General features: G+C 32.2%; 1 protein-coding gene across 1 annotated transcript; it reads left to right on the plus strand.

Moving 5' to 3' along the window:
* Window positions 1-3,352: 3,352 nt before the first annotated feature.
* Window positions 3,353-4,768, plus strand: LOC109014626. The gene has a single exon (XM_018997129.2). The coding sequence runs from the start codon at window positions 3,353-3,355 to the stop codon at window positions 4,766-4,768; it is 1,416 nt and encodes a 471-aa protein (XP_018852674.2).
* The last annotated feature ends 16,594 nt before the right edge of the window (window positions 4,769-21,362 follow it).

Consider the following 21,362-nt stretch of genomic DNA (forward strand, 5'->3'; position numbering starts at 1 on the left):
ATTCCTTGGTGACTATGCGAAGATCAATTTGTCAACTATTCCAATGTTGAGGTCATGAATTAAAGGTTTAATTTGGTTTCCGTCTTTTGTCAACATGAAATAAGCTTTGTTTGTGCTACTCATCAAAACGGAAATAAAAGGATATTATATCATCAGACCTCCAAATCTGTTAATATCCAAATAACAGACCTCCAATGATCAGAAGCTCTGGGTTCTTTGGCATGTACGAGTGAATCTTAGATGGGTTTAATCAGATAAGGCTTTTTGTAGTTTATATTTTATGAAATTTCTTACGTGTCTAATTTTAATTGGGGACTTTTATACTCGTAACTCTTCACTCCAACATAGTAAAAGGTTGGATGTATCGTCATGGTTTGATGTATGTATTGCTGATGCGACTCAGTTGGATACGACGGGTTTAAGTACAAATCTGGGTTCTACAATATCCAGATTGCATTTATCTTTTGACAGATGCCAATATTTTTGTGGTTAAGCAATCAGTACAAATCTTGTATTTCTTGGTAATGAGAAAAAATATGGGAAAAATTACTCCTCCCGCTGTGCTGGTTTTAATTTTTTTTACTTAAATGATTAAGTAATTATTTTTTATTAATATTGTAATTTTCTTTTAAAAAATATTTAAAAGTTAAAAAAAAAATAGCAGGAACTCCCAGATTTCTTTTGTAATTGTCATCTTGTGCAATTCTGATGTATTTGTTGCTATGCTATTTGCATTTCTTTTGGTCCAAAACTGAAACCGCACCGAGCGAACCTCGAGCGCACGTCGAGCGCACGTCGAGCTCCGATCTTATGTCGGAACTCCTATAGGAGGTCGGAGCTCCGACCAGCTCCGACCTCCGATCGGAGTCGGACTCCGACTCCAGTTTGGAGTCGGAGTCGGAGCTCCAATTTGGCTCCGACTCTTGTCGGAGTCGAAGGTTGGAAACGAGCACTCCGACTCCGTCGGAGTCGGAGCCCAGCCCTACTTGGCACTTGTTTGACTTAGATAATGATACACTTACAATTATTTTACAGTTTACCTTATATATGACACTTTATTAAAAAATCATTTCAATTCGACTTGACTACCCTTCATTTTAAGTAGAGTATTAAACTAGTAGTATACTAATTGTAAGCTTATAATTTTCCTTATGACTTATTGCCTTGCACCTTGGTACCAAGCGTTGAGCATAGCGTCGCAGTATTTGTCCTATTTCGCTAAGGCTGCAAATGAATAAAGCAGCTTGTGAACAGTTTGAATTCAGCTCGTGTAAACTCGATTCGAATTTGGTTAATTTAATAAATGACATGTTCGTAAATACTAATATAGATTCGAATATTAAACGGACAAAATTCGTATAAACTCGACTCAACTCGGTTTAGACTCGTGAATAAAATTAGTATAAGCTCGACTTGACTCGTTTGAGCTCATTTTGAAACTCATAATATGTTATATATATGTGTGTTATATATTACATGTTAATTATATTTTATATACTTAATTATATATATTACTAATTTATTTATAGTTTACCTTATTTAATATATATGTTATGTTCTCAAAATGTGTATAGGATAATTTGTATAATAATATATCATACAACTACAACTATTGATTTATTATATCATCTATATGTATTAAATAGTTTAGTTTATTACATTTATCTTGTGTATTATTATTTTAATTTATAACTAATAGTTATTTTTATAAAAATCTTTTTTTATACTCCATTGAGTAAAATTCTTTTTTTACTCAATGAAGTATAGATGATAAAATCTCATAACTATTTTTTATATAGATCATTGATCTTAAATATTTTTTCTTATATTTTCATTTTAGATTCCATATTAAGAAATCAAATATTGTATAACAAAAAAAAAAATTAGGATCCCTATTATTTCTTTTAAACTTAGTTTTAAGTTTAATTTTAAAGAATCCACATCTTTAAAAATAAATAATATATAGAAATGAAATAGAATTTTGGGACTATAAAAAAAAAAAACTAAAGGGGGAGGGAAGGACCCTTTTGGTATTTGAAATACCCCCAAAAGGTTGAGGACCTGGCAGGGACCTTTTGGTCCCTGCCAAAGGGACCTTTTGGGGTAGAAATACCAGAAGGGAGGGCCTCAAAAGGTTGATCTTTTTTGGTTGGAAGAAAAACTTGGAAGAAACCAGCGCGAAGAAACCAGCGCCCCGCCCCCCCTCGACCCCATATATATGGTCGTAATGCCAAATTCTTAAATACTTCTTCGATTGTAGATCCAGAATGTCATATTTCTTCCGACTCTTCTCTATCTTTCTGCACCTAAATCCATGGCCATCGCAAGCTTCTAGTAGTACAACTGAGCCAGTCGGCGACATAGAAGCAGGACTTGGCTTGGGGCCAGTTGAACCTGAACGGCGCCGCAACATGGGCTGGGCAAAATTTATCCTTCCTTCTTGCTTAACAGCAGCTATTGATGTAACACTTGTCTACGTTCAAGTTCACTCAAATTTTCCCACAGGCTTCCATTTTCTGAATATGGCAATATTACTTGCATTTGCTTCTTTCTTCGTTGGTTGGTTCATTAATCCCAAGTACATGGTAACAACTAAAGTTGTTGTCAACTGTGGCGTATTCTTCACATATACGGCGTTTTTTATTGGGATTACCATTCCACTTCCATTATCTCTCAAGATTACGGGATGGCTCGTTTATGCCATATCGCTCATTGCAATTTTGTTCAGCTTCAAAACGGAATTAAAAAGGTATTTTATCATCAGACCACCAAATACTAGTGGAGGAAACCTTCCCACCGCTTAGCATCCAAATACTAGTATGACCCATCAAATATATATTCCTTGGTGATCATGCGAAGATCAATTTGTCAACTATTCCAATGTTGAGGTGAATTAAAGGTTTAATTTGGTTTCCGTCTTTTGTCAACGTGAAATGAGCTTTGTTTGTGCTACTCAAGTTACTAGATGTTCAAGCTTGTTGACTGGTTCGTCCTTTTACCCCAATGTCGGTAATCCTCTTAAATCTTTCAAAAAAAAGAGACTTCGAGCAAATGGGTTCTAATCCGTCGAAAATGCAGGAACCGAGCATCTACACCAACAAGCTTAACTGCAAAATCATTTTCAAAGTTAACGCTCAAAATAAGTTTACCCAAATACAATTAGCCAAATTGTAAAAGATAGATCTAATGTAAAATCAGAACTACATCTCCATAAATACTCACCACTGCAGATAGATCAATAATGTAAAATCTGAAGGTGATAGCACATTCTCCTCTCTCTCTCCCACGGATTGGGAGCCTGAGGTGGAGTGGGGGGGCCCACTAGATTCTAACGGAATTTAGGTGGTGGTTTATGAGTGGAAAGGGACGGAAAGTGAGAGGAGTACGGAGGAATACGGTGGAGAAAGGCGCCGAAGGTGGAAAAATTACAGAAAAATTCAGGGAGGAACAGGGCGAAAGAATGGAGGATTTAGAAGAACAATGGAATAAGCTACATCTGCTGGAAGACGAAGAAGCTACTATAGTCTTTGATGAAGAAGTTGGAGAGGAGATATCTTACAGAGGAGAATGCAGCCTGGTGGGGAAAGTGTGTATGGACAGAACTATTAGCAAAGAAGTGGTGGAGAACACGATGAAGAGAGTGTGGAAAATAAGCAAACCTGCTAAGTTCTTAGAAGTAGATACAAATGTATTCACTATTACATTTGCAAATCCAGCAGACAAATATCGTGTTTGGAGTGGAAGACCTTGGTCTTTTGATTACCATCTGTTTGCGTTAAAACTCTTTGATGAAGACACACCACCACAGAAGCTGAGGTTCATGCAGGAGCGTTTCTGGATTCAATTCCATAATCTGCCACTGTCTTGCATGAATGAGGATAGAGGAAGGCAGCTGGGCAATACCATTGGTGTGGTGGAGAAGGTGGATGTGAAAGAGGATGGTAGTGGATGGGGAAGATATCTGAGGGTCCTGATTGTGATAGACCTTCAAAAACCTTTAGCTAGAGGCAAAACCATCAATGTGAGAGGAGAGAAACTCTGGATCCCCATAAGGTATGAAAATTTGCCTCGATTTTGTTTCTCTTGTGGATGTTTAATTCATGAGAAAGGAGGCTGTGAAAACAAAAGTGTAGGGACTGATCAGTATGGGGTATGGTTAAGAGCAGATATGAAAAGAGGAGAAAAAACAAAAAGAGAAGGGGAATCTGTCAATTTAATGAAGAATAATGTAGGTAAGGGTGGGCATATTCAGGTGGAGGGAGATGATGCAGCAAATATCGAAAAAGGAAAAAAGGGGTTAAATGGAGGAAAAACTAATGTAATGGAAGAGGGACTGAGTGAGGTTGAGTTAGAGGAAAGAAGTGCAAAGGAAAATGAGAAGGAGGGAAAGTTAAATGGGGAAGTGATTAGCAATAAACACGTAGAAGCAGTAAAGATAAGAACCAATGGGGAGGAAGTAATGAAGGAAGGAATAGGGTATGAAAAGGAGCTTATAATAGTGGATGAGGAGCAGAAGGGAGATCTGAATGAAACAATACAAGATTTAATTATCAATAAGGGAGAATGGAAGAGAAGGGCAAGAGAAAAAGGAAAAAATGTAATAAACATAGGTGAGCACTTAGTTAAAAAAAGAAGGTATGAAGGTGAAGAGGGGGGAGCTATAAAGAGGTTGAAGGAACAAAAGGATAGTGAAAGTGGAGAGGGGGAAGAAAACAATTCTTTAATAAGCATGGTGGTGGCTGTTCAACAGCCCCACCATTCCCAATGAAAATCCTTAGTTGGAACTGCCGAGGGCTTGGGAACCCTCGAACAGTTCAAGATCTTTGCCTTATGGTAAAGGAAAAGGACCCAGATGTGATATTCATTATGGAGACTAAGTTGAAAAGTGAGCAGTGTGTGAGATTGAAGAAGAGATTTAGCTGTGAGGGATGTTTTGTAGTGGGACCAGTGGGAACAAAGGGAGGTTTATCTCTATGGTGGAAAAGCAGAATAGAGGTAGAGATACAAAACTTTTCACAAAGGCATATTAATGCTTGGATCTCAGAAGAAGGAGAAGGGGAAAAGTGGCTAATGACAGGTTTTTATGGCCAGCCTGTTACCAACAGAAGAGAAGAAGCGTGGAACTTGCTAAAAGCATTAAAACCAAGTTCCAATCAAGGGTGGTGTGTAATAGGAGATTTTAATGAGATTGTTTCAAATGATGAGAAGATGGGAGGTAGGCCAAGATCAGAGAGACAAATGGAAGGGTTCAGATCTGCACTAGAAGGGGGGAATTTATTTGATCTGGGATGGAGAGGGAATAAGTTTACATGGAGCAATAAGCATGAAGATGAGACATTTACAAAAGAAAGGCTAGATAGGGCAGTGGCCAATTCAAAATGGTCACAAATATTCAATGATCACTATGTGGAGGTGCTGACTGGTAGAAGCTCAGACCACAGGCCAATCCTATTGACTATGAAGAAGAAAGGTGATAAGGTTTGGAGGAAGAGAAGGGTTTTTCGATATGAAGCTAGTTGGTTTATGGAGGAGGGTTGTGAGGAAGTCATTAGAGGGGCTTGGCATTCAATGCAAAGGAATTCACAAACTCAGAAGATCCAGGCTAAGCTAGAGTCTTGTAAAACAGCCCTTCAAAGGTGGAGTAGACAGACCAGCTTAGACAAATCAAAAGAAATTAAGGAGAAAACTGATTTATTGAAACAGCTTCAAGATGAAGAGAGTAGCTTTAATGTTGAAGAGATTAAAAGGGTTCAGAGGGAGTTAGGGGTACTGCTTGAAAAGGAAGATCTAAAATGGAAACAAAGAGCAAAAAGAAATTGGTATACAATGGGTGACAGAAATACCAAGTTTTTTCATGCTTGTGCATCACAAAGAAGAAGGAAAAATATTATTAAAAAAGTCATGGATGAGCAAAAACAGATATTCAACAAACAAGAAGAAATTGAAGGGGCTTTTAATAACTTTTTCAATAACCTGTTTACCTCATCAAGGCCAAGCCCAGAAGACATTGCAGAATGTGTGCAGCATGTGGAGGCTCGAGTCACAAGTGAGATGAATAACAGATTGGTTAGGCCATTCTGCAGATTGGAAATAGAGGTTGCCATCCAACAGATGGGTCCCTTGAAATCACCTGGCCCTGATGGTTTTGGGGCTTGTTTCTATCAAAACCATTGGGAAACAATAGGTGATGAGGTATGTAATGCAGTGCTAAATTTTCTTAATGGTAATTCTCTGATCTCTTCTATTAATTTCACTTATATAGCTCTAATCCCCAAGATAAAAAGCCCTTTACTTGTTACTGAGTACAGGCCAATTAGCCTTTGTAATATGTAATTTACAAAATTGTCTCGAAAGTTATTGTAAACAGGCTGAAAGGAGTTTTATCGAGTATAATATCATCCAACCAGAGTGCTTTTATACCTGGAAGGATTATTACTGACAACATAATGGTGGCATACGAGGTTCTTCACTCTATGAAGGGGAGGAGGACAGGCAAGAAGGGTAGCATGGCCATCAAACTTGATATGTCCAAGGCCTATGACAGAATTTAGTGGGTTTTTTTGGAAGCTATAATGGAAAAACTGGGTTTTTGCAGTAAGTGGACACATCTTATCATGAAATGTGTTTCTTCAGTTACTTATTCAGTTTTGGTCAATGGAGAGCCAGGTGTTAAAATCTATCCTTCAAGGGGATTAAGGCAAGGGGATCAAGGCAAGGGGATCCACTATCCCCTTACCTGTTTATAATGTGTGCAGAAGGACTTAGTGCTTTGCTAAATAATTCTGATCAACAGGGTATTACTAGAGGAGTTTCAGTTGTGAGGGGGGCTGAGGATCAATCATCTGCTTTTTGCAGATGATTGTGTTCTATTTGGCAAGGCCAATGTAGAGGAGTGGAAAAAATTGAAAGGGATCCTTAGCACTTATGAGAGAGCCTCTGGTCAGTTTCTTAATAAGGATAAGACAACCATTTTCTTCAGTTCTAATACTGATTCAGAGACTAGAAGTAAGATTTTGAGGGAAGGTGGGGATATGGTGAAAGGGAGCTATGAAAAGTATTTGGGACTTCCTACTCTGGTGGGCAATTCGAAGTACAACACTTTCAGGTTCCTAAAAGAAAGAATATGGCAAAAAATTAATAGTTGGAAGAACTCCTTTCTCTCAAGTGCAGGAAAAGAAATTTTGATAAAGGCTGTGCTGCAAGCTGTCCCTTCCTATACCATGAGTGTTTTCAGGCTGCCAAAGAAGCTATGCACAGAACTGAATGGATTGCTAGCTACGTTTTGGTGGGGCAACCAGCAAAGAGAGAGTTGTATTCATTGGAGGAGTTGGAAGAAAATGGGGCAATCAAAAGGTAAGGGAGGATTGGGATTCAGAGATTTAGAGAATTTTAATACAGCTTTGTTGGCAAAGCAAGGCTGGAGATTATTACACAACCCTCATTCTCTAACTGCCAAGATTTACAAGGAAAAATATTTTAGATATTCCAATCTGTTAGAGGCAAAGCTGGGGCATTCTCCTTCATTGATATGGAGGAGTGTTTGGAGTTCTATGGGCTTATTAAAAGAGGGGCTAAGATGGAGGGTAGGTAATGGGAAGAGGATCCAAATTTGGGGGAGTAAATGGCTAACTACTCCATCCTCTTTCTGTGTTCAGTCTCCAATCACTATTTTGAATGGAGATGCTAAGGTTTGCGACCTTATGGTTGAGGGCAAGAAGGAATGGAATGAGCACTTAGTCAGAGCTATCTTCATGAAAGAAGAAGCTGAACAGATTTGCTGTATTCCATTGAGCAGAAATGAGGTGGAAGACAAGCTGTTTTGGGGGCCTACTACTAAAGGCTTGTTCAGTGTTAAAAGTGCATATTACTTGGAGCAAGGAAGAACAAAAAGGGCACAAGGGGAGTATTCAAGAGGGGATGAATCAGATGGTCGATGGAAACATATTTGGATGCTGAATATACCAGGGAAAATAAAAATGTTTATGTGGAGGGCAGGTAATGATTTGTTGGCTACAAAGAAGAATTTATTTGTTAGGAAGATTAGTGATGACTCAATGTGTCCAATATGCCTCCAAGAGGAAGATCTGTAATGCATGTTCTTTGGTATTGCCCTGCTGCCAATGATGTGTGGGCGGGGTTCCTAAAAATAGTGCAGAAATGGAAGATACAAGAAGAAACAGATTTACTGAGCTTATGGGAGAGTTTGACTAAAAAGCTCCATAAAACTGAAATGGAAGCAATAGCTGCCATAATGAGGAGTCTGTGGATAAGAAGAAATGTTTTCATTTTTGAACAGAAGTTCACCAGTCCTAGCAGTGTTATTAGATCAGCAAAAGATTTCTTGAATGAGTTTCAACAGGTCCAAACTCAGTCAATGGGACAAGGGGGAAACAACAGTGCAATGGGAGGTGAGAAAAAATGGCTTCCACCAGAACAGAGTTGGGTTAAGGCAAACTAGGATGCAGCTTTGGATGCTAAAGCAAGAAAGATGGGTGCCGGGGTTATAATAAGAAATGAGAAGGGAGAGGTCATGGCAACATGTCATGCTCAGAAGCATAATGTGGTAGAACCAGCTTTAGCAGAGTGTTATGCTCTAAGAACAGCAATGGATTTTTGTAGAGATCTCAATTTTGACAAAGTAATCTTCGAGGGGGATGCACAGATTGTTATAAATGCTGTGAACAATCAAGATGAAGACTTGTCCTTCTATGGCAGTATTATTGAAGAGTTGAAGATGGTGTTCAAAGGCTGGCAAGGTTGGACAGTTAAATACTCACATAGAGACACAAATGCAGTAGCTCATAAACTAGCAAGAGCTGCGTTGCATTCTGAAGAGGAAAAAATTTGGATAGAAGAAGCTCCAATGTTTGTCTTAAATAGTTTACAGATTGATAATCTTTGCATTGATCAAACAGTTTATATTGATGAATGAGGAATGATTTATTTCAAAAAAAAAATAAAAATAATGTAAAATCTGAGAAAGGGATGTGAGGTAAATTTGAGGAAAATCAGAACCAAAGGCATCTCCATATAAGTGGCTTGGACTGACAAGAACACCATATAAGTGGCTTAGTGATCGTCCTACGTGGGGTGGGATAAAGACAGTAGTAGCTCACTTTCCCCATCGTCCTACGTGGGAGGTTTTAATGGTATGTAATATTTTGTAATAGAATGTGCTAAAACAGTTGAGATATTCAAATGAAGCATGAATTGACAATGGGTGTATTCGAGATACACCCAACCCCTGACCCAACTTAGTTTTCTCATCTTCCATCTTTGACCTGGCCCACTTTAGTTTTCTCATCATCGTCCAACTTCGTGGGCTTCATAATTGGGATAAAAAGAGTCGGCAACTTTCCCGATCGTCCTACGTAGGAGGAGGGATACGAAACTCGTTTAGATTGAGAAATAAAACTAGATGAATTGAAATGATTTGTAAATAATAGTGAGATTTGTGAGTTGAAATGATTTTTAAAAATTTTGTGTTTAGATCGAAAGTGAGATGAGATGATTTTAAGTTATTGAAGAGGAGATAGATATGATTGCATATTATTTATAATAATTTTATTTATATATATAGAATAATACTTTTTTAAATTACATACCCAATTTTTTTTATTTTATAATAATATTATCGGATGATAATATATATATAATCAAATTATAAAAAAAAATGGTATTTTTCTCGGTTTTCAACATTGTAAGTTGCTGTTATATTATTAAATAATTTATCTTTTCTCAGTTTTCTATTGGTATTTTTATTACTATATGGGGATAGGTAGATAGCAATCAGAGCATTAGTAGTAGGCTCAATAAAGTTTAGCCAAATTTTAGTTAGAAAATTCACTTTTATAAATTTAACTAGTCACTTTTTAACAATACCGAATAAATGACTGAACAAATCTATTATTATTCTATTAAAATATTAATTTCTACATTTTTATTTATTTTAATTCTAATTATAATTTAAATATTTATTTGTCATTAAAAAAATACACATTAATTTTTTAATGTCCATATTATTCCTAATGAATATAATTTTTTAATAATTATTTTTTACAACGATCATATTATTTAAATTGATATATGTTTTCAAAGTTCATATTTTTATAACCATCTTGATTTTAATAAGATTGAAGAGGAAAGTTCCAAGCGCCAGCGACGTCTTGTTTCGCTGGTCGTTTTTCACAGTTTGACTGGATGCGGTAATCTGTACTGTTTTTCCTATGAATTCTTCTGGGCATCAGCCCATAGCCGTAGCACACCAGTGCTGTGGTTTTTTTTTTTTTTTTTTTCACCCAATACATTTAGTGTGCAGAGTGTGTTATGCACAGTAGAGTGCTATTTATATTTTCTCTTTTCCTATTTTTCTCCATGCACATACGGTCGTTTTTCATGAATATTTTATCATGAAAATACTATTTGGCCGCTGTTTGGCCTAGCTAAATTTGGCTAATGAAAATATTGTATAATTTATTTAAATTTTGACTAAATTATAACTTTATTGAACCAACTACTGATGCTCCATCTCAATAGAGCAATGAGGCATAAAGGCAAGTTCTCACTTTTGTTCAATTTACAACATTTCAAACTCTATCTCTCAATCCAAATCGATGAGTTGAGTTGTTGTCAATGGCGGAACCAAATTGTGTTGAAGGAGCCAATTTTTTTATTGTGTGATACATTTATATAAAGAGTAATAATAGATATAGTTATAGAGTGTACAAGCACTACGTACCCTTTAAAAAATGAGTGAAGTTCACTATTAAAAATTAATTTTTTTATATGTTATATATTTATCTACTTTTTTCAGAGGGAGTGAGCAGATCTTGCACATCCTAAGATTGCCACCATCATTTTTCTTATATAAATTTAAAAAAGATTGAAAAATCATAAAAACATAACTACATATAAAAATATATCTCGATAATTTACTACATGTACGTATACGTACATGTAGAAATAAAATTATAAAAAAACAACTTAATATATGTTTCAGATTCTGACAATAACGTTTAATGAAATAATATTCATCTATTATTATTTTTGTAATGAAATATTTAGAATTGATTTTTTTCATATAAACTATCAAGAGATCTTTTAGAATGTCATCTTTTATTCTAGTATGTAAGCTACTTTACCAAATCTCATGTAAAATCTAGATATTTTCGTATCACATTAAACATATAATGTTATAATTGAAAGTTTAAATAAATTCTTTTATTACTCAATGAAATATAAATGATAAAATCTCGCAACTATTTTTCATAAAGATCATCGACCTTATATATTTTTTTTTATATTTTCACTTTAGATTCGATATTAAGAAGCCCAATATTATATAACAAAAAAATTTGAGATCCATATTAATAAGCTTATTATTTTTTCTAAACTTAGTTTTAAGTTTAATTTTGAAGAGGCCACATCTTTAAAAATAAATAATATATAGAAATTAAACAGAATTTTAAGACTATAAGAAAAAAAATTAGAAAGAGACATTTTTAGATATATTAAAATTTTAGAGAGTATATGGAAATTATAAATTTTTGAAAAAATCATTTTCTATATTTATGGAGTTATGTATAAAATCTATGGGGTTTATTGTGTTTGATGTATAAGAAAAGGAAAAAAAGGCGTCAACTTGTAAATAACATATGAAAATAACGTTTGCTTCGTTTGATAATGGATGTATTCGAGTGACAGGAAACCCAGCCAGCTGGCCGAATTTAGTTTTCTCTTCTTCCATCAGTGCGTTCCTCTATAAGAGCACTCTCGTTGGAGTTGGAATAGCTAAATTAAAGTATATTTTTTATAAATATAAGATGAATTTAACTTTTAACTATTTCATTTATATAAATCTCTACATTAGAATAACCATTTTTTCATTATATAATAATAAAATAATATAAGATAAATTTAATTTTGACTATTCACATCAAATCTCCAAATTGAATTATCCATTTATTCATTATATAGTAATGAGTAATTAATAATTTTGAAAATTTTCAAATTATGAATTTATTTTATTTTATCATATTTTACTATTTATAATATTATATATTAATTTGTAATTGTATTTTAATTATATTTTTTCAATTGTCATTTGAAATGGAGAGAGAAATAATTAATATTAAAAGGAGAGAGAAATAAATAATATAAAAAGGATTTGATGAATGAATAGTATGTTCCAAATTTAAAAATTAGTTTGGATATTACTATAGCTATATTCCAAATATTTGAGATATAGTTAATTCAATGTGAGCAATTTATTGACCTAATAACTAAATTTTCATTGGATTTAGCTTTTAGCTAATCCAATGAGAATGCTCTAACTTCTTTTTCTCTATAATTTGAAAAAAATTTAGAAAATGTTCTCAAAACTTCCTTTCATCCAGATCTCTATTTTAGAAAAAAATTTTAATATTTAGAGAATTACTATTCATCCCCTAAATAATTTTTATCAATATTTTATTTATTTCAATTAAATTAATTATTCTTCCAATCATCTACACTTTCTCTCATACTCATATTTTTTATAATTTTAAATAATAGTATTAAAAATAATTTAAATAACTACGAAAATATTAAAAAAATTAAAAAATTAAAAAAAATTAAAATTTGATTTAAAATATTCACTAAAGTAATAGTTCAAAACATAAGAAAAAATATTGAATAGTTAAATTTGTAAATGAAAGTGAGAGAAAAAAGTAATAGAGAAAAAAGTGAGAAATATTATTTTAATAGAATGAGAATTGATAGAGAATGAGATGTAGAATATTTTTAAAAGATGAGTAAAATTTTAAGAAAACTTTTGAGAAATGTACCTTTTTAACTAAATTATAGGAAATTTTATATGGAACCCAATGAGAATGCTCTCAAAGGCTTCGTTTGATAATGAATATATTCAAGTTACACCCAATTACCCAGCCAGCTTCGTTTTCTCATATTTAGCTCCGTTTGGATTGAGAGATAAGATGAAAAGAGTTGAGATAATTTATAAATAATAGTGAAATTTGTAAGTTGAAATGATTTTTAAAAATTTTTTGTGTTTAGATTGGAAGTGAGATGAAATGGTTTTAAATTGTTGAAGAGGAGATAGATATGCGTTTCACAAATGATTACATAATATTTATAATAATTTTATTTTATTTTATTTATAAATATATTTATAAATAAGTAATAATAATTTTTTAAATTACATACCCAATTTTTCTTGTGTGATACATTTATGAAAAAAATAATAATAGATACAGTTATAAGATGTGCAAGCACTACACACTCTTTTAAAAAAAGAGTGAAGTTTACCATTAAAAAATAATTTTATTCATGTGTTATAGATTTACCTACTTTTTTTAAAGGGAGTGAATGGAGCTTGCACATCTTAAAATTGTCAACATCATTTCTCTTATATAAATTAAAAAAAGATTGAAAAATCATAAAAACATAACTTAATATATGTCGATAATTTGCTATATATAAAAGTATATCTCGATAATTTGCTACATGTACGTATACGTACATGTAGAAATAAAATTATAAAAATACAACTTAATATATGTTTCAGATTTAATGTTTCATGAAATAATATTCATATATTGTTATTTTTGTAATAAAATATTTAGAATTTATTTTCTTCATATAAACTATTAAGAGATTTTTTAGAATATCATCTTTTATTCTAGTATATAAGCTACTTTATTAGATTTCATGTAAAATTTAGATATTTTTGTATCACATTAAACATATAATGTGATAATTGAAAGTTTAAATAAATTCTTTTTTTACTCAATGAAGTATAGATGATAAAATCTCGTAACTATTTTTTATATAGATCATTGATCTTAAATATTTTTTCTAATATTTTCATTTTTTCTGCAGTGGCTACAGTAGGACCAACCTTTTTCCTTGCAGCCACCATGTTCGCTTTTGTTTTTAATATCAGTTCTTTGATCACAGAGAAAGAGCTTAAACTTCGGCAGATATTTACATTTTGTGGTCTGAACTCAAAATAGGATTATCGTTTCCTTCTCTTTGCACTTTGCAGAATTATTCAAATTTTCATTTTTTTCATTATTTTTATACCCACAGGCAATGAGTATGATGGGTCTTTATGATTCTGCTTACTGGCTCTCGTGGCTCACGTGGGAGGGAATTCTTACGCTTCTCTCCTCAGTATTCTTAGTTCTCTTTAGGATGCTCTTTCAGTTTGATTTTTTTTCTTGAACAACAGTTTTGAAGTAGTGTTACTTGTGTTCTTTCTTGGACGAAAGAGAACCATCTTGGACGAAAGAGAAAACAAAGATGAAAGGAAAAGCCAGTAATCGGGTGAGATGCGGTCACATGAAAACAAAGATAAAAATGTGTACGTGTCCAAATATTATTAGTGGGCTGTTTTTAAGGACGTAATGTTTTCTCTAATAAATATAGTTGTAAGATGGGCAAACATTCCGTATTCTATTTCAAAAATAGTAAAATTTATTATTAAAAAATAATTTTTTAATGTGAGTTATAAATTTACATATTTTTTTTAAAGAGAATGGGTGAAACTTGCACATCTTAAAATTACTAATATCATTTTTCTTATATAAATTAAAAAGAGATTAAAAATTCATAAAAACATAACTACATATAAAAGTATATCTCGATAATTTGCTATATGTACGTTTATGTACATGTAGAAATAAAATTATAAAAACACAAATTAATATATATTTCAGATTCTGACAATAATGTTTCATAAAATAATATTTATTTATTGTTATTTTTGTAATAAAATATTTAAAATTTATTTTCTTCATATAAATTATCAAGAGATTTTTTAAAATGTCATTTTTTATTCTAATATATAAGCTACTTTATCAAATTTCATATAAAATTTAAATATTTTCGTATCACATTAAATATATAATGCTATAATTGAAATTTTAAATTAATTTCTTTTATTATTTAATAGAGGATAAAATCTTGCAACTATTTATCTTATAGATCATTGACCTTAAATATTTTTTTTGTGTATTTTCACTTTATGCCTTTTTTTTTGTCTTTAGCTCCAAACAATCAACGCGTTTTCTTAAAGTAAGTTATCAACGACCGACATGATACGCTTCAGGTTCGTCTATACACGTGTAGGGCATAAAAGCATCGGTCATCTTGATGCTGCTTGATTTTGAGGTGCCATTGCGTTTTAGCTTAGTGAAGTTTTATAAATTCATCGTGATTTAATGTAATTTTATTATAAAAAAATTGTTTATTTGTTTTAGTTATTTTTTAGTAAAATGATTATTTTTTTTTAAAATAAATCTATTTTAATCATAAATAATTATTTTAATCGTAAATAATTTGATACAAATATTTATTATTTTTATAATATTCATTAAATTATAAAATTATTATTATAAAATAAATTTAACGAATTATATAAAATTATATCATTTTATGAGATTGTTTTTGTGACGAGTAATCGTCACGGCTTAATTGGATATTTGGTTCTGGATTAAATTCCAACTCCACTACAGCCGGATTCCGATGATTAGGCTGGAATGCTCATTTTTTGTGTAATAGTCACATAACTGACGATATGACGCCAACAGCAACAAAAAGATTGAGCAATGATTTTCTCTCGGCTTGTCGTGGAAATGAAGAAAAAGGGAATGACGTCCCAAAAACACCTACAATGCCCTTTTTTGATTTTATAAAAAACATGGAGGAAATGAAAAAATGAACTGAGGCATCCTTTATGACATCATTTTTATTGCCTTGGCACTTGTTTGACTTGGATAATGATATACTTATAACTATTTTACAGTTTACCTTATATATGATACTTTATTAAAAAATCATTTCAATTCTACTTGACTACCCTTCATTTCAATTCTACTTGACTACCCTTCACTTATTGCCTTGCACCTTGGTACCAAGCGTTGAGCATAGCGTCGCAGTATTTGTACTATTTCGCTAAGGCTGCAAATGAATAAAGCAGCTTGTGAATAGTTTGAGTTTCGCTCGTGTAAACTCGATTCGAATTTGGTTAATTTAATAAATGACATGTTCGTAAACACTAATATAGATTCAAATATTAAACGGATAAAATTCGTATAAACTCGACTAAACTTAATCTAGACTCGTGAACAAAACTAGTATAAGCCCCGTCGAACCCACTCTTTTCCGGTAAGCTCACCGCCAGTTTTCTCTTTTCCTCTCTTTTGGTTTCGGTTTTACAGTTCTCTCTCTCTCTCTCTCTCTCTCTCTCCCTCACTCGGTGTCACACAACCATAGGAAACCCCCTGTCGCGTTGCCGGTCACTCCCAGCCACCCAGCGCCGCCGTCGCCCTCAGCCCTCTCTCGGTGAGTTCATCGCAGACCCCCCTTTCTCTCTCAAACTTCTTATTTTTCTTTTCTGCTTAGCCATGTTTTCGGGTTCTAGAAGAACCCTTAGATTTCTTGATGGGCCGTTGGGCCCTAAGCCCTTGTGCGTGGAATGGACTGATCTTTTTGTTTGGGCTTATGTAGATGGTTTCACGAAGTATTATTATTATAGGCCAGATTTTGACTCTTACAAAATTATAATGATGTTTAAATGAATTTGTAATTTAAGTTGGACTTGATCTTATTTTATTTTAATAATTGTTTTAGTGATTTTTATTGAGTTTAATATTCCTAGTTGAGTTTATTTTTATTAAATAAATATATTAGTCATGAGCTCATTTTTTATAAGAAAATAGTTAAAGAATTTGAAAGGTATTTTAAATTAGATTTAATCTTATTTTTTATTCCAACAACAGTTTTAGTAATTTTGTATTAGGCTTAATATTTTTAAAGGTCATTTTTTAATTAAATATATATATTAGTCAAAGACCATTTTAATGAAGTGTTAAAGAACTGAATTATTTTTCAAAATATATTATTGAGACTAATATTTTGTTATTGTTCTTTTGTCTATTTAGTAGAATTTAATAAAATTATGATGTTAAGAATTTTTAATAGAATTTATTAGGTTTCCTATAAGATTTAATAATTATGTTATGAAATAAAATTTAGTTTAAGAATTTAAGTTTTATGAATTATTTTAAAATAGCTTGAGTATTTCTACTAAATTATAAATTAGTATTTTAAGTAATTTAAATACTAGGATTTATTGATTATAGTGTTAAACAAAAGATTTGTTTGACTATCTTTTAGATTGTGAATTTAATTAAGTAAGATATTAGTACTTATTCGTTTCCAAACAAATTTAGTGATAGTTATTATTGTATGTAGGTCTCAAGTTACGAAGTGTTATTCAAGAAAAAACGCAGCGAGGTAAGTAATTTGATCATAAATTAGGATCATCACAATTAGCTTATATATATGTATTATTCAAGTCAGTTCATTGACAACCATTATTTATGAACTATTCATGTCATATGTAAACATGTCATCCAGCATAGCATACGATCATGTCATTCCGCATCATCTTCAGATTCAGAAATTATAATTATGTATGTATTATGTCATGCATCTCATGTGTATAAGACATGTAAGCCATCTTAAATTCAAGTGTAAGATAAAATCAGATCAGTTAATAAGATGGCCATTTAGATGTATGGTACCAATGCAATTCAGTTTCAGGGTAGTGTGCAAGCCACGAACCCAGTCATGGTCCACTATTGTATGCTAGAATACTATTAGCAATTCCCCTTACTGCAGCAGGATGTGGGGCCGGTGCACAACTTTGCACACAGGGTTAAGTGTGTTGACCAGTCAGATAAATCAGTTAAATCAGATAAATCAGTCAGATCAGTCAGTTAATTCAATTAAATCAATCATACATAGCATAAGCATCAGTATGAACAATCATAAATTTTAAGCTCAGCATGAAAGTTGTTATGAAAATCTTATATTTATTATGTTTACGTTGTGATAGATTTCTTACTAAGTCATCGACTCATTTTAGTTTGTTTTCATGTTTTTAACCAGCCAGGTGAAAATGATGATTACGAGCAGGCAGACCAAGAGTAGAAGGAGCATTTATTTTTAGTTCAGACTTTCTAAAATAAAACATGTTTTTATGACATGAATTTATTCAGTTCATTTCATTTAATGTTTTTGGAAGACAGTTTTATTAGACCTTTTTCCACTTAATAAATTTCATGTTTTCAATTATGAAATTTGAGATCTCTTGCCGGTTTTATCTTTATAAAAAATACGTGACACTCCTAGCCTACGGGAATGGGGTGTTACATAAATGATCAGCTTATTCACTAGGTTAATCCCACTCTGTTTTTGGTGATTTAGATTCCATGATATAATTGAATAAGCACTACAACATGTCATTGTCGTTTCATTTTTCCAAAAAACCTTCAGTTTTTTGATAAGTAAGAATAATTTTTTTTTTTCAGAAAAACTTCATGAACAGGACTGTAGCTACAAAGTTCTATGATTTCTTAATAAGAAACTGACATACAACCCAAAATTAAAAAATAAGGAATAAAGATCTTTGCTTTCCATTTCATCTTTTTTTTTTTTTTTATGAGTAGCAAAAAAAATAACATTTTTCTCAAAAAGAGAGGAGGACAACACCTACATGAAGATTCACACAAAAAGCTTGAAACCGGAGGACAAAACGATTAGGACTCAAAAATAATGCATCACAAATGACACAATGATTTCAAGAATTTGTATTTCATAGCTATTAGAATTTGTATTTCATATCCTAATAGCTTCCTCTCACTTTTTCTACATTTAGCAACACACGGAAAGAGTTCACCAAGATAAACTTAAGAGCCATACGGAAAAGATTTACCAACACCATCGAGAATTTAAAAAAAAAATGAAGTCCTATCTGATGCAAAGAAAATAAATTGCTAAACACCAGGGATGCTCATCTACATTTCCTTTCTCTCAGTGTCTATATAATCCAGGAAGAAGAAGCGAACACTCCAGTTCTAACTTTTCTATTTCTCAGTGTCTGAACAACAAACACAGAAGAGCAAACTACCACTCAAAATGTAAGATACCAATGGCAAAAAGATCAAAAGGTGTATCCAAGATCTAAAAGTACCTCAGCAACGAGATATTCAAGAACCGCGGCGAGGTAGATCGGAGCACCGGAGCCTATCCTCTAAGCGTAGCGACCCTTCTTCAAATACCGAGTAATCCAACCCACGAGGAATTGAAGCCCAACCTTGATAGACTTTGAGACCGACTTCTTCCTGTCTCCACCTCTTCTACCTCCCGCTCCCCTAGTCTTCGCGGCCTCCATCGGAAAGGGAATCGAAATGTTCTTCGAACCTTGGAGGGTGAAACTTTCAGAGCACTAGTTTTGAATTTTGGAGGTGCGGAATGGAGAGGCCGGCAGCATCCAAATCGATGAAACGCACGTTTTCATTAAAAAAAATGACACATAAGGTGCGCTAAGATGAGCAGAAACTCCTGAGCCCTCTGTTTTTATGAACTATCTTTAAAATCTTAATGGGACTTGGGCCTTAAGCCCATCCGGCCAAGAGCTTCTGATATTCTCATGTGGACTTGATTATTTTATCAGAAATTCTATTTGCAGTTCCTACTTGAAGATTGTATGTGCAGATTCTTTATTAAATAAGAAAAAATATCATTTTAGGAGAGATATTTTTATAATTTTAAAAAATTTTAAAGATAGAATTGTCTAGACTTACATTGCAGTCCCCAAATGAAAATTGTATGTAGCATTACTCTTATTTTATTTGTTGTTGAGTTGGGCTTAATATTTTAAATGTAAGTTTTTACTTAAATAAATATATTAGTCAAAGACTCATTTTTATAAGAAAATGTTTAAAGAATTTGAAATATATTTTAATGTATACTAGCCTAATATTTTAGTTAATATTTCATTTGTCTATTTATTAGGATTTTAATAAAATTATTATGTTATACTTTAAATAGAAAAATTAAGGAATATGTTACAAGTTTTGAATAATATTATTCTGTGTTAATCTAAGTGTAATTAAATATGATTAAGTCTATTTTATTAATCGAATATTTTCACCAATTATTTTAGATTCAAAAAACACATATATATAATGGCAGTTAGTCAAAAAGAAGAGGCTGTCATGGAGCCTCTAGAGATTGAACTTTTAGCATTATTGAGAGGTCTGCAATTCAACATTCCCCTTAGTTTTCAATTTTTGTGCATAGAAACCGACTCTTTGTTGCTGGTCAAAGAAATATCCAGCCCTCTACCTTCAAATGCCAGTTATGGTAATGTCATAACTGATATCCAATAGCTCAAGTGTAGATTTCTAAACTGTTCCATTGATCATATCAATAGAGAAGCAAATCAGGCTGCTCACAAGCTAGAAAGATTTTCCAGAAATGTCTCAAACACTACTATATGGTGGAAGTCTGTTCCAAACTGTGTTCAACCAATCTTATGGACTGATTTTCATTTGTAATGCTATTTTGGCAGTTATTATTAATGAGAAGGTGTTTTACTATATATATAAAAAAAAACACATATATATAGTTAATGATATTTGAAAGATTAGATATAATGTTAGTATTTAAATTCTAGCGGGTTAATCATTATTAGTTCAACGTCTATCATATGAAGAGAATTTCTACTATTTATTGCAATAGATTTAATATAATTATGCTACTAAAGTTGTAGATTTAAAATTAAGAAATATTTTAAGAATATTTAAAGGATATTAATATTTATTAGATTTCTTATAAGATTGAATGATTATATTAAGAAAATAAACTCATTTTAAGAATTGAGAATTTTATGACTTATTTAAAATAATCCAAGTATTCTACTAAATTATAATATGTTATTAGTATTTAAGTAATTAAAAATATCAGGATTTATTGATTATGGTGTTAAACAAAATATTTATTTGACTATCTTCTAAATTATGAATTTAATTAAGTAGAATATTAGTATATGTTGTTCCTAGACAAATTTAGTGATATTTAATACTGCGTATAGGTGATGAGCTATGAAGTGAGGTTCATGAAGAAGCGCAACGAGGTAAGTAATTTAATCACAAATTAATATTATCACAATATAGCTTATATAGATTATTATTAGCGCTAGTTATTTGACAGCCATTTTTATGTACCACTCATGTCATATGTAAATATGTCATCCAACATAGCATACGATCATATCATTCTGCATCATGTTCAGATTCAGAAGTTATAATTATGTATATATTATTTCATGCATCTCATGTACATAAGACACATAAGGTATCTTAAATTCAAGTGCAAAATAAGATCAGGTTAGTTAATTAGATGGTCATTTAGATGCGTGGTACCAATGCAGTTCAGATCAGGGTGGATGTGCACATCACGGACTCAAGCGTGGTCCACCATAGTATGCCAGAATACTATCAGCGGCTCCT

The sequence above is a fragment of the Juglans regia genome, chromosome 5, assembly GCF_001411555.2.
Source record: "Juglans regia cultivar Chandler chromosome 5, Walnut 2.0, whole genome shotgun sequence".
In the NCBI taxonomy this organism is placed as follows: Eukaryota; Viridiplantae; Streptophyta; class Magnoliopsida; order Fagales; family Juglandaceae; genus Juglans; species Juglans regia.